Genomic DNA, 13,743 nt, shown 5'->3' with positions numbered 1-13,743 from the left:
ATGCTGAACCACGTACAAGTTCTCCGAATCCATCCGCTTCAAAGTAAAAGCCTGCTAATATAAGACTAATGACTAATTCTTACGCTGTATATTAGTATCTACAACTTTACAAGCTAGAGTCATTAGAAACGCCATGTCCCTGATCTGTCAGATAGTATAATACTTTAGTAAGAAACGTCACCTTCTTCACTGCGAGTGTAATGTACTTCGACCTGCAATATGTCATTCCTAAAAAAAACCAACTTTGCGACCTACTGGAAAGCAATTCTGCTATTTCTTAATCGCATCCATACAAAGATGGTTCGATGAGAATTCCTACTCAAATAGCTCGTAATCGCATACGAGCCCTGAATCAACACTCTTTCTTTCTGCAATGTAAACTGGAGCGTTCACGTACATGGCCATGGAATTCCATATCCAGCGGCATGCTTTTCAGTCAAAATCTGATTCTGTGGCTCCCCTTTGATGATGGGTGACCCGATCAAAATTCAAAGACCTGGCGGAGGAGGAACCTGCCGAATGTTAGCATATACCTAAGGGGGGATAATATCTTGTAGAATGCGAGCTGGATATCTCAGCATCTTTGTCACATACCGAACCATAGCTCCCGCCTGTTCCCGGGGGGGACCCAGAAGGGGGAGGCGGGGGAGGTGCCGAGCTGGGCGGCGGCGGCGGAGGAGGAGCGGCCTCACTCGGGGGCGGAGGAGGTGAAGCTGACTGCCCGGGCGTGGCACCGGGAGGGCCGGGAGCCTGTGCTTGAGCCTGAGCTCCATAGTATTGCTGGTACATAGCAACATAGCTGTAGCAAATCGTCAGCATCACGGAGTAGGCATCTCGAGCGGCAAGCTCTCCTTACTTAGCATAACCACCATAGGCTGCGTAGGGATCTGCGCCACCGTAGTACTGGGCGTACTGGGCGGCATAGTCAGCAGCATTGGTCGGGCTGTTCACGCCAGCAGCGGCTGGACTGTTTGAAGCACCAGCCGGGTTAGACCCGTATCCACCATAGCCAGAGGCGCCATATGAACCATGAGAAGTTCCGTGTGAGCCACCATGGGAATGGTTTCGGTCACCGCCACCATTGTAACGATCACCCCCATAGCGGTCCCCTCCGTAGCGGTCGCCGCCGTAGCGCGGTGGACGACTCTTGAACTCTTCATACTGTTCCTTGACATTGGCGATCAGGTCCTCGCAAAGCTCCTTGGCTTTCGCAACCATATTGGGGTCAGGACCGCTGCGTTTATGTTAGTTGTGGATGTCCCAGATCAACAAACACGCCAACTCACGTCACATGGAGGAACATGTCTTCGTCGCTCTCTTGGTTAGTGGCTGCCTCGAGATATCCAGAACCTCGTCCCTTGATCTGCACGCGACAAGTTGTCTCTTGCTGGATATGCTTGACGTAGGCACCTCCGTGTCCAACGACCTGAGCACGCAAATTGAACCCATATACGGGCTCTAAACTGATAGGAATCTTCTCTTCGGGCCATTTACGCTATAGGAAGACTGTCAGCATCTTTGTTCCACCTGTAAATTGCGAGAACCTTACTCGGCCAAACTCATCACGTTCAACCTGCTCCTGGTCTCGACGGCGAAAACGCCTTTCATCGACAAGCTGAGGGAGTTCCTGTTGAATAAGTTCGTTGATCTTGGCGACAGCGGCCTCCAAACCAGACTTGCTCGTGCTCGTGATGTGAAGGTACAACGGAGGGTTCTATAAGGGATTAGAGTGAGGCCCAACCAAGACTGAAAGTTTTCCTTACCGCAGCGGTTGCCATACTCTTGTTGGGATAGTAGCTGCCCCGGGTGGTAATATCTTGCTAAGTCAATAAGATATCCTACGGGGGGAAAACATGAAGAAATTGCGTACCAGCGCCGGTTTCGTCTTTGATCTAATCGAGTGGGAGTCAGCAGGAGCAACGAAGGGGGTATTGAAGCGAGCTATCAAGCTGTAAGCATGATATTCTCGATTCAAGTGCATAATAAATCCAAAGGAGCGGTTCTGGGAAGATCAGTGGACTGTAAAGCAGGAGTATTTACCATTTTCTGCGTGGATCCTTTGGTGAGGAGGTAGCGATTCCTGAGGTCATTGACTTCGATGTCCTGGATATAGTCACCATCTGCAACATACATCTCGCCATCGAGTGCCGGAGCTGTCTTGTTTGCGCTTTGTGGAGTCGAGGTTGGTCGCGACGGTGGTGAGTCGGTATCAGCCGACCTGATGGGAGGTACATCGACATGCTGGATTCCCTTACGAGCTTGGAGCTGCGCGTTGATGCGCGCCGCAGCGGCAGCTATGTATTATATTAGAGACGTGTGTAGACAAACATTGTCGCGATGGGTTTTAAAGAAGGAAGAAGAAGGGAAAGGCATGGGACAAGGGCACAAACCAGCGGCAGCGGCAGCATCAGTTGGAGATTTCCTTGCCTCGGGGGTCGCATCTTTTGCAATGGGGCTGCGATCTCTTCCGGGTTCAGAGCGACGCGACGGGGGAGATCGCGAGCGACGGTCAAACCGCGATGTCCTCTTGGGTTCCGGCTCTGTCTGGTCGAAGCGCGAACGCTTCACCGTTCGTCGTTCTGTTTCATCCATACTCGGCGAGTTGCAAATATTGAAATAAAAGTTGGGGGATGTAGGTCGGAGCTACGCCACGTGGAAGTACAGAAAGATACCGAGTTGTCGATAACGGTCTATGTGCACCTATGTATCAGTGCAAATCCGGTGTGAAAAATAGCAGCCGAAATGCGCCTGTGTTGAAGTGGAGTTGATGTTTGATGGTTTACGGAGCAGCAGGAACCTGAAAAGGCTGATTGTACATCGTTCAGCCTTCCGCCACATGTGGCTGGTGAGCTACCCGACACCGGCGGTGCGAATGTGGGGGAGAGCTTGGGCAATGGGTAGGTAGATAGCAATGGGCAAAATGGGGAAAAAGCGTAGACGAGTGCGCAATGCAAAGGAGTATACTCCATAGAAGGGCCTGGTTATATCATGAGCGCTGAGCTCGGTTTTTCAGATTAATTTGTTTTGTAAAGCTCTGGCATTTCGATTCCTCTAGTAGATTTCTTTCCAAGTGATTAACAAGTGCTTTTTCATTGGACGGGAGCTTGGTACTGTGGCTTTGAGCCCTGCATGATTTACAAAGAATCTGGGGAATGTCATGGGCAGAACTGGGGTCAATTGCTGTATTGCATCAAGTTGTAGCCTGCCTATAAGAACAATCCAATCTTTATCATCGCCTCGGGCTCAATGGTTCATTCATATAGTATAAGCCGCTGCAAATCGTATGCAAGCTCGAAAACAACCCTATTTCCATACCTCTTGATAGATACCTTAACCTAGACTCGGAGCTTACAGCGGACCCTTGCCGAGCTGATCCGTGCTCCTGTGCAAACACCTGCCCGCCCTGGCCCCCGTATCTCTGTGGCCTCCGGTCACCGGCCTATCGATGGCCCATTGATTTTTTCGGCATTTCCCTCGACCTATCTCTTCCTGACTTTGAGTCACCTTCATCCCATCCTCCGCCCGGCCCAATTGCTATTTCTACCGTGTTGGGACCCTTCTTGTTCTGACCAGAGAACTGTTCCTGTTCTCCTGTCTCCGCAAGATGGCTTCTCTACGGCCCTTGACTTCGTCCCTTCGCTGGGCCGCCTCTGCGAGAGGCGTCGCCGCTGTGCGATATAGCTCCTCCTCGACCTCCGCCATCGCCTACAAGGCCCTCCGCCGTCGCTCTGCTCCCCTTCCCGTGAGCGACAATCCTCCCGCGTGGTCTGCCCAGGCCGCCGTCTCCAACATTCTTTACGAGACCCCAGTCCCTTCAACCGCTCCTCCCAAGCGCCATATCCTCAACTGTCTGGTCCAGAACGAGCCTGGTGTTCTGTCCCGCGTTTCCGGAATTTTGGCAGCTCGCGGGTTCAACATTGACTCTCTGGTCGTGTGCAACACTGAGGTTGACGACCTTTCTCGCATGACCATTGTCCTCACTGGTCAAGACGGCGTTGTTGAGCAGGCTCGCCGACAGCTTGAGGATCTGGTTCCTGTCTGGGCCGTCCTTGACTATACCAACGCAGCTCTTGTCCAGCGCGAGCTCCTCCTTGCCAAGATCAACATCCTTGGCCCCGAGTACTTCGAGGAGCTCCTCCACCACCACCGCGAGATTGCTGCTGGAGAGACTGATGTCGATTACGCGCATGAGGCCATTGAACGTAGCCTCTCCGATACCGCCAAGGACTTCCACCCCAGCAAGTTGGCCGTCAGTCAGGCTCTGCGACACAAGCACGAGCATCTTAAGTCGATCACTTACTTCGCCCATCAGTTTGGCGGCAAGGTCCTAGATATCAGCACCAACAGCTGCATTGTCGAAGTGTATGTTGCCCACCGTCTCCCTCTTATCTACTCAACCATGCGCAATACTAATATGGGGTTCCAGTTCTGCTAAGCAGTCACGTATCGACTCGTTCCTCAAGCTTGTTGCTCCCTTTGGCATTCTTGAGTCTGCCCGTACAGGTCTGATGGCTCTACCCCGATCTCCTCTGTCTGAAGGTAACCAGGAGTCCCTTGTCATGGAGGCAGACGAGGTTGTCGATGCCAGCCAGCTCCCTCCAGGTTAAAATCATATAGATACCTCAATTTAGTGACCCGGCCGAATGGCGTTTTCAAGGAAAGGATCTGATTTCATTGATTTAATTCCCAAGACTATTTTTATCGTTCGTGCGCCAGTGCTCCACCTCCCGTCAAGTGTGGTCAGGTAGTAAATGATATCGTATCCATTCATATTCCGTCTTCTCACCATACTTTAGAACTTGCCCTTGTTGACGACAAAGCCTTCCAAGGCAGCTGTCGACGTTAGTGTCATGCTTCTAAGGAAATACCGTAAAGACTTACAAACAGCGGCCCAGAGACGGTTCTCGGCCTCGGGAAATACCAGAGAGCGGGGGCTGTAGAAGACCTCATCGGCGACCTCCTCGGGGTGTCGAGGGAGGCAGTGCATGAACTTCCAGTCCGACTTTGCACCTCCTCGCTTTGCAAGGTCGTTCGTAATCTGGAAACCAGCAAAGTCCTTGAGGCGCTTCTGGGTATCAGCCTCCTGGCCCATGGAAACCCATGTATCAGTCACCAGGACATTGGCATCCTTAACAGCCTCTTCAGGGACGTTAGTCTCAAAAAGCTTGCCGGGTGAGGACACGCCGTCAGCAGCGGAGCTGATGAGTTGCCTCATGTTGTCAGGAATCTCATATCCCTCAGGGGCGGCAACGGATATGTCAACACCCATCTTGACACAACCGATGGCAAGATCGAACAGAACATTGTTGGCATCGCCGACCCAGGCGACCTTGAGGCCATTGAGGCCCAGTGTAGCTCCCTTGGCGCTTGCTGATGGGAAGGTTTCATGGAGAGTGAGGAAGTCAGCAATCGTCTGCAGAGGATGGAAGTCATCGGACAGAGCGTTGATGACAGGGACACTTGAGTGCTTTGCGAGATTAGCGACGTCAGAATGAGGTCCAACTCGAGCGACCATACAGGAGGTCATGGAAGAAATGACAACCGAAGTGTCGTATAGCGACTCATTAACCTTGGCAGGCATTAGTACAGGTAGGTCTTCATCATGTAAGGGCAACTTACACCAAGCTGAATATCATCCTTCCCGAGAAACATGGGATTGCCACCAAGCATAGTCACAGCAGCTTCAGTGGAAACTCGAGTACGGGTACTGCGCTTGCTGAACATCATAGCAACAGTCTTACCAGCAAGACCAGCATTGAGATAGCTCGCGGGAGCCCCGCCCTTGACGGCTATTTTTCGAGTGTTGGCATCACGGACAAGGTTGGCAAACTCATTGGGAGTAAGATCAGCAATTGTCATAAGATGCCTAGGTGTTGCAGCCTGTGAGTACGCTCGTTTCTGAAGGCCTGCAGCGGCCTCTCGAGCGATTCGGAAAGCTGAAGTCTTCATTTTAAGCTGTGTGTTGAGCAGAATGAGTCAATGAGTAATTGCATAAATGAGAAAATGAGCTCTGAAGCCTAGAATTGAGCTGAACGTCAGATCGAAGGAAGAAAGTAAACTTTTCTTTAAGCCAATGGCTTAAGTAGGTCAAGATATGATGAGTCTGTGTGGTAGGAAGAGTCACCATTGGAGGGCCATGTCCCGCTTTCTGTTCCTCCAGGCCAAAGAGTATATGCCCCACTTTAATGTGATGTTAAGCCGGTCTCGGGACGCTGACTCTAATTAATGGGATACTTAAGTCCTAGGATATCTATCACTTAGACGACCTTATTATACATGATTGGATCTGGTTGCGATTTATATCGATCGTGTATACATACAAACGTATTGGATAGTTGTGAACCCAATGTGTCGCCGCTGTTGTCAAACTCCACTTACATGACGGTGAGTGAGCCCTTTGGTCACACGCCCGTTACCGGCGGTTGAATTTTCAATAGCCATGATCCTGTTGGCCGACTGAGCTCGCCAATTTACGCCAAGATCTCGAGATGGAAATAAGTAGGTAATAAGGGTGTAGAGAATCATAATTGGAGTGTTTTCATTGCTCAACAGCTTCTCCCATTTATAAGCCTTGGGAAGCTGTGATACGCATGAGTGACATATCTGGTCTGCTTGTTCCGTTTTAGATTCCAAACGTGAGCTGCTTTCTGTCTTACCCTGAGCAGAGGCGATGAGAGCTCTCAGCCGCGTGATATATGTCCCTAGATCCCTGGCATCGGAAGCAAGCCGACGAGCTCGAGGAGATATTGTTATGCCATAAGATAGCTGTCCCTCCCAAGTCTCCTCCAGACACGCCTAGGCGGCGTTGAAAGGTCTAGAGTGCACATATTCGTGAAGGTGTTTATGTAGATAGTACATGTGTGTTGATTTTATTGGTGTGTTCTGATGATATGTCTGCTCATTTGCTATCGTGGTTAAGATTCTGCTGCAATATCGCCTGGTGGCATTATTATTTAGGTACCATTTATGGGCTACCTACCTACTAAGATAAGTAGGTATAAAGACATCTCCATGTTGGGAACACTACATATTGATTGTCAAAGATCTATTAGCTTGGAAATCGAAATTAAAATGGAAATGGACCCTCAACTTTGATCTATTAATAAAAATTTGTTCAATTAAAAAATGACGTCGCGTGCGAGACCAAATTCCAAACCCCCCCCCCCATGGAATGGAGTTTCAGGATCGAAAAGCTGGGGCCTGAGGTGCCTTGTGGTTCTGTTCCTGGATCAGACATAACCAAGCCAATCACATCACCGCCCGCTACAACCTTATCACTCATAAACCCTGCCAAAGTGACTTCACCTCGATGACGAATCCCTCCCTACCTTACCTCAACTTGATGATTACTTCTGACTTCAACATCATCCCCAACATCCAACACATCATCAACCTCCCTCTTTGAACTACAGCCTGCCCCAAGCCACTTGCGCCGCATGAGCGCCCCGAATCTCTGTTAGACGGGTTTCCACTTCATCCGATACGACCACAATGCCGGCCGAGGAGAACGAGCCTCTTGCCTCCCCAACGCGCGAGGAAGAGGAGCCTACCGAAACATCGCCACTTCTTAACAGAAGCGATGACGGGAATCACGATGACGATAGCGAGAGCGAACAAAATGGTCGGGCCTCGAATGAGCCTCAGTCCCGGGCCGCGTGGAGTCTCTGGTCAATTTGTAACAAGAAGACCAGCACCAAAGCACCTTGGCGGTGGCCTTCCATCATAGCCATGGCGCTCCTTGGTATCATCGTAATTCTCATCATAATTCTCGGTTTCCTCGTCCCGCCTGCCGTCAAGGAGTACGCCGAGAAAGCCGCTGTTCTTGAACCTACCAATCTATCAATTGAGAACATCACAAGCTATGGCATCCGGGCGCGTATTCGTGCAAATGTCTATCTCGATGGATCGCGGGTCGATAACCAAAATTCCCGCCGTATTGGAAAAGCAGTCACTGGAATTATGCGAAAACTTGAGACCAAAGAAACAACTGTCAACGTCTATCTACCCGAGTACGCCGATGCGCTTGCCGGCACTGCTGTTATTCCTCCTCTAGTCGTTGATGTAGTTAATGGACACACCAATGAGCTAGACTTCGTGGCAGATGTCAACCCCGGCGACGCTGAGCATATCCGCAAGATTGCGAATGATTGGTTAGAAGGGAACCTGAAGCAATTGAAAGTAGTGGGCAAAACCAAGGTTCACCTCAAATCGGGAATCATCCCTCTTGGTGCTCACGATGTGGCGGAATCCATGGTCTTTGAAGGTCAGGCTCTCTACCGCTCCTATGCTACTCTATTCTTAGGAAAGAAGACACTCTTTTAATGAGAAAAGGCGAATTTATTTCTGTAGTGCTGGACTGACAAACTTGCAGCTAATGATATCCCATCAATGCCCAACTACAGCATAGAGCGCATGGATCTTCACGATCGCCCGGTAGATGGCCACGGACGAAAAGTGATCGAGGCCGATGTATCCTTGAAAGTCCACAATGACTACCCAGTGTCCTTCCGAGTCCCGACTCTTGGGTTTGAAGTTTTAGTACCCAACTGCGACTCATCACTGCCCTCTATCAGTGTTGCAGATGCTGTCACAGAGCCAATTGATGTTAGAGCTAAGGCAGATGTTCAAGCCGACGCCAAAGGCATCATCCGCGACATTCCAGAATCTTTGACGAAAGCGTGCCCTCATTCTGAATCATCCCCTCTCGACCATTTCATGGACCGTTATCTGCACGGCGAGGATGCCAAGGTGTTTGTAAGAGGGAAGAAGACAAACAATACCGATACCCCCGAATGGATCTCGGATATCCTGGAGAGTATTACAGTACCAGTCGATTTTCCAGGACGATCATTCGATAGTTTGATTCGTAAATTTTCCCTGACGGATGTCGACTTTAAACTACCCGACCCTTTCGCCGATGTCGATGACCCCGAGGGTGAGCCCCGAGTATCTGGTACTGCACAAGTGCTCGCAGCTGTTCCACCTGAGCTGAATGTGGATTTGGGGGTGGACAAGCTCCGCTCCAACGCTGATCTGTTTTACAAGAAGCGTAAAATGGGCGAGTTGAACCTGCGCCACTGGCAGAGTGCCAACTCAACAAAGATCCAGGATAACGAAAACGGCGAAACTCTCCTTAACATTACATCACGGCTGGTCGACGTCCCCTTGACAATCACCGACGGTGACGTGTTCAGCGAGGTCATGCAGAAGCTACTGTTTGGAGGCGGCGATATCACACTCGACATCAAGGCCGAAGTCGACGTAAAGCTGAAAACCGTCCTCGGCATTCTGACGGTGAAGAAGGTTCCCGCAGAGGGCAAGATTCCAGTAAACGGTCCGTCATCGCTGTGGTAATCTCTTGCATCCCCCATGAGGATGAATAATCCTTATCTACACGCTGAAGTATTTTCTTAACGCGCCTTGCGATCATGGCAAGAGCCAATACTGACCTATGATCAGGATTCCCTGGAAACGCACTTGGTAAACTCAAGCCTCAAGTCGGCGAGATCGAGGTTATGGAAACTACAGAGACGGGGATTCTGATGAGAGCTCTTGTCAACCTCACAAACCCTACACCCTACGCAGCTGTTGTACCTTATCTCAGCGTACACATTCTTCACGATGGAGAACTTCTCGGCGAGGCCATATCAAGAAATGTCACGTTTGACCTAGGCAACAACACCAACCTTCCTGTTCTTGCGACTTGGGATCCCTTACGATTCGGCGGCGAGGAGGCGCAAGCAGTCGGCCGCAAGTTACTGTCAGACTATGTGTCCGGCAAGAATACGACACTGACGGCACGTACCCACAAACGGAGTGTTCCGAATGTCCCTATAATCGGCGAGGCCTTGTCGAAGATCAATATTACTCTGCCTACACCGCGAATAACTGTCCCAGGCGAGGACGAGCACGGAGACGAGAAGCCACACTTTATCGCAGATGCCACCTTTCATCTCTTTTCTTCGACAGCCACTTTTACACTTCTTTCTCCGTTGCTATACAACACTTTATACATAGAACACATAAACGCGACTGCTCTTTACAACCACACTGAACCAGTCGGTCAGATTATACACGATGAACCTTTCCCAGCAACACCTGGGCGATCCCAGACCCCGCGCTTGCCAGTCATATGGTCTGCCAGCAGCGTGGGCTATGGCAAGCTGAAAGAAGCACTGGGCGGATCGCTTAAGCTTGATGCCATAGCCAACGTGACTGTGAGATTGGGCAGCTGGACTGAGAAAATCCATTATACAGGCAAGGGAATCGGGGCAAAGGTCAGCCTATAGGTCTGATCAATCCTGTGAGGCCTTGACACAGAACAAATGTGTTTGGAGTTAGTGGTTCTTATTTTTTGAGGGGAGGGGACTCGCTTGGGATACTGGCGTGTATTATTTCTTTTCCCTCATAGACACCTAGGATACACGAAATTGATTTCTTTACAGTATGACGCATACTGGTCTTCTGTTTCTGGATCACGCGTTGTGTGAAAGAGTTGAAGTGAACAGCAACTATTCTCCAACAGTTCAGCTTTACTGATTCTAGGAACAACCACCTCTATGCAGAGCACACAAGGAAAACAATCACCATGACTATTTTCTCAACAAAGGTGATGTTCGTTGAACCTTCACATATTCGCAGACCACTAGTAACGAGCATCTTGGTATAAAAAGCTCGTTTGTGCCAGCCCTGACACCAAGAGCTATTCAACTGACCAGCCTTACATTCTCTCCCGCAGGCAGGCTTTGCAGGTAAGTCACAAACAGTTAACCGGCTAATCTTTCTAGGTCCTCGATTTCACGAACAATCATGGCTTCCCAATACCCTCCTGGACTCACATTTACAAAGGTGAAGAACTCCAGCCACCACAACAGTGTGGCCCCCCTACCATTGTTCTCATCATCGGCTGGTAAGTCAGAACAGGAGTCGACCCTGGCTTCGAAGATGGCGCAGGCTATGGAAGGGGAGGTGGAAGAGGCAATGAGGGACATGAAGAGGACCTGGAACGAGATGGCGGCTGAGAACAAAGGCCAGTCTATCATGAAGAAATGATGGCAGAGATATTGTTTCACTTGAAGCTCATACTTTGAACTTGCATTTTCCCGGAGACTGAAAGAATAAAGGGGCTGTCAAAAAAGAGGCTGCCGTGGAAAGCAATTAGGGAGGAAAACAGGAGCCTAGGTCAGAGTTAGTTGAACACGAAACATACCTTGGATCTAAATTTTCGCATGGTGTCAGCCAGAAATGAAATCTCAAATAAGCACATGAGCAAAGGGTAAAAGCACCTTTTCGTTGATCTGAATTGTCCATTGCCGGTATTACTATTCGTAGCCCCCAACTCCATTCTGTTGATAAAAAGTCAAGTGAATTATGCAAGTCGTACACCAGCTTCCCGTCGCTTCTTGAGCTGCTGTTGAGCTGCCAGACTCATACCGGCAGAACTAGCGTCAAACATGCTCTGTGCTTCGCGTCGCTTCTCGTCCTCGATCTTCTTAAGCCGCTTCTCTGTCTTGCCCTTGCCGCTTCCCTTGCCATGGAACTTGTGGCTCATGTACTTGAACGCCTCCTTGTGGTCGAGAGAACGGCCGTGGTCATCGGTGTACTTGATGTCGACGTTGGGTTTGTATCCTGCTGAGAACAGCTCAGCCATGCGCCGAGACTGCTGCTGATCTCGCCAGGTGTTTTGTTGACGTGCCCACTCCTCACGCTCACGAACTGACATCCTATCCAGCTTGCCACTTGTACGGTCACGCTCTCGCTGCGCGCGTGCCTGCTCGTCCAGCTCTTCTTCTAAAAGACGTTTCTTTGCGAGGAAGTCTTCTCGGTTTCGCAAGCTGGTGTATTCCGCATCTCCACGTGTATCTTCCACGAGACCACGCTCTCTTAGTAGCGCGAGAGCCGCGCCCATACCTGCACCAACGGCCTTCTCTTCTTCGACGCCTGCCTCATCCAACTCCTCGACAGCTGATGATTGGGGCTTCTCTTCAACTACTTCTGCATCGTCGCCCATGGGGTGGTCGTCATCGGGTTCTGGGGACTTTGATACAGTCTTTGGTCTTCTAGGCTTGCGTTCTTCGTTTTCACCTGGTTTACTTAGGCCTGCAACAAACTCTGAGACTTCATCGAGAACAAGGCCACCCTCTTGTTGCTCTGCTGGTTCTGGCTCATTATCATCCTCCTTGAGCAGCCGGGCGATGTCTTCGGGTCGGGTCCTCTTTCGCTTCTTCAAGGCATTCTTTCTTTGGATCGCGAGTGTTGCTTGAAGGTCGTCGTCATCCACAAAAGTATCATCAACTGCCTTTCTCTTTTTCTTCGTCATGTCGTTTGAGTCGATGTCCATCAAGTCATCTGTGGGTGTTGTTTCAATGGAAAAGAGATCATCATCATCCTTGGGCTTTTGTCTGGTTCCTTTATTGCCCTTCTTCTTTTTAGGCTTCTTGACTTTGATCTGTGAGGGGTCTATATAGTCTGAAGAAATAGGGGCATCACCTATAAAAGTTGTTATATTAGTGTGGTGTTCTTTTCTTTGGGTATGCAAGCAGAGCTTACCGATAACGTCGTCCAAGCTCACGTTCTGGCCATTCTTTGTCTTGTCAGCCGGTTTCTCAAGAATATCTGAGAGCTCTGCAATGACGCCACTTGTGTCGAGGGTGAACTTCTTGGATTTCTTGCCCTCAATCTCTTCATCGTAGTGTGATAGTATACCACGCTCGCCGTCCTCGTCGTCATCTAGGGGGTTGTAGCCTGGTTTCTTCTTCTTGTTGTCAAGTCTCTCGGCAAGCTTTTCGGCCTCGCGCATGTTCAGATTCTCCAGCTCATCGCCTTCTTCCTCGTTCTCATCAATGGTTGTATCTTTGAGGGTGAGAATCTGGTCGTCGCCATCGAGGAAAGCCGCCGTGTCATGTCCAACTTTGATACCAGCGAGATCCTTGGAAGTATACTGGACCGCAGCAGCAGCTTCAGCCTCGGCTGCGGCCAGCTCCTCCTCCAATTTCCTGACTTTGGCGATCTTCTTCTGTCGCTTCTTTTGTCCAATGAGCCAGTCTTTGGCGCTAAGATCGCCACCCTCCTCGGCTTCTCCGAAGCCTTTGCCTTCCAGAACTGCATTTCGTTGCGCCAGCTCCCGGGCTTTTCGGACAGCTGCGGCTTTCTCCTCGCGCTTCTTCTTTGCCTTTTCCGCTTCGATCATCTTGTTGTAGTTGTCGTAGGCCTGAGCTTGGCGGCTCTCCAGTGTGCTGGGTGCATCGCCATCCGCGTACATTGACTGGTTTTGACTGGTATTATCTGCTCCTGGGACAGGCAGAGGCTTCATTCCCAGGGAGATGCGAATTCTGTTCGTCTCTTCAATCGTTGCGGCGTCCATCTTGGCAGTCGTATCGCGATGGCAACGTCGATGTATGTGATGGGACTATGTTAGATGATAAAACGACTATTTCTGGGTACCTAGGTAGGCAGAAAGATAGGCCTGAGGTTGACAAGCACGAATAATCACTTTGAATCGTGGCTGGTGGAACAGGACGTGGCTGGGTAATTCCGCAGTTAGACCGGATTATGTAAGCAGACAGTAACAATTTTGTGTATTTAAGTCTCCGAGCCGCAACCAAAATTTTCTTTTCTCTTTCTTCAAGCAAACACGGATCTGTGCCTAGTGATCCCCTGCTCTTCGGAGTCAGGGTCGATTGCTTTGCAGCTCGATAACTTATAAGGAGCCATCAACTTGTTATGGTGTCAATCATCCTATCG

The 13,743-nt window shown here is 50.1% G+C and overlaps 5 protein-coding genes; 2 read left to right on the top strand and 3 right to left on the bottom strand.

Annotated features, from left to right (window-relative positions):
- Positions 1-488: 488 nt before the first annotated feature.
- Positions 489-2,592, bottom strand: FFUJ_13516 (related to branch point bridging protein (MSL5); the record flags this gene model as incomplete). XM_023576210.1 has 9 exons in its annotated part: positions 489-512; positions 595-799; positions 857-1,234; positions 1,287-1,495; positions 1,550-1,714; positions 1,764-1,820; positions 1,871-2,002; positions 2,041-2,294; positions 2,391-2,592. The coding sequence occupies 9 exons, from the start codon at positions 2,590-2,592 to the stop codon at positions 489-491; spliced, it is 1,626 nt and encodes a 541-aa protein (XP_023429395.1).
- Positions 2,593-3,604: 1,012 nt separating this feature from the next.
- Positions 3,605-4,607, top strand: FFUJ_13515 (probable acetolactate synthase small subunit precursor; the record flags this gene model as incomplete). XM_023576209.1 has 2 exons in its annotated part: positions 3,605-4,362; positions 4,427-4,607. The coding sequence occupies 2 exons, from the start codon at positions 3,605-3,607 to the stop codon at positions 4,605-4,607; spliced, it is 939 nt and encodes a 312-aa protein (XP_023429394.1).
- Positions 4,608-4,792: 185 nt separating this feature from the next.
- FFUJ_13514 (probable ornithine carbamoyltransferase precursor) lies at positions 4,793-5,949 on the bottom strand (the record flags this gene model as incomplete). XM_023576208.1 has 3 exons in its annotated part: positions 4,793-4,833; positions 4,882-5,569; positions 5,620-5,949. The coding sequence occupies 3 exons, from the start codon at positions 5,947-5,949 to the stop codon at positions 4,793-4,795; spliced, it is 1,059 nt and encodes a 352-aa protein (XP_023429393.1).
- A 1,542-nt stretch (positions 5,950-7,491) lies between these two features.
- FFUJ_13513 (uncharacterized protein) lies at positions 7,492-10,289 on the top strand (the record flags this gene model as incomplete). XM_023576207.1 has 3 exons in its annotated part: positions 7,492-8,263; positions 8,372-9,334; positions 9,460-10,289. The coding sequence occupies 3 exons, from the start codon at positions 7,492-7,494 to the stop codon at positions 10,287-10,289; spliced, it is 2,565 nt and encodes an 854-aa protein (XP_023429392.1).
- A 1,079-nt stretch (positions 10,290-11,368) lies between these two features.
- Positions 11,369-13,363, bottom strand: FFUJ_13512 (related to DNA binding protein SART-1; the record flags this gene model as incomplete). XM_023576205.1 has 2 exons in its annotated part: positions 11,369-12,489; positions 12,550-13,363. The coding sequence occupies 2 exons, from the start codon at positions 13,361-13,363 to the stop codon at positions 11,369-11,371; spliced, it is 1,935 nt and encodes a 644-aa protein (XP_023429391.1).
- Between the last annotated feature and the right edge of the window lie 380 nt (positions 13,364-13,743).

Source organism: Fusarium fujikuroi, chromosome FFUJ_chr04, assembly GCF_900079805.1.
Source record: "Fusarium fujikuroi IMI 58289 draft genome, chromosome FFUJ_chr04".
NCBI lineage: Eukaryota > Fungi > Ascomycota > Sordariomycetes > Hypocreales > Nectriaceae > Fusarium > Fusarium fujikuroi.
This window is presented reverse-complemented; position numbering and strand designations above follow the sequence as displayed.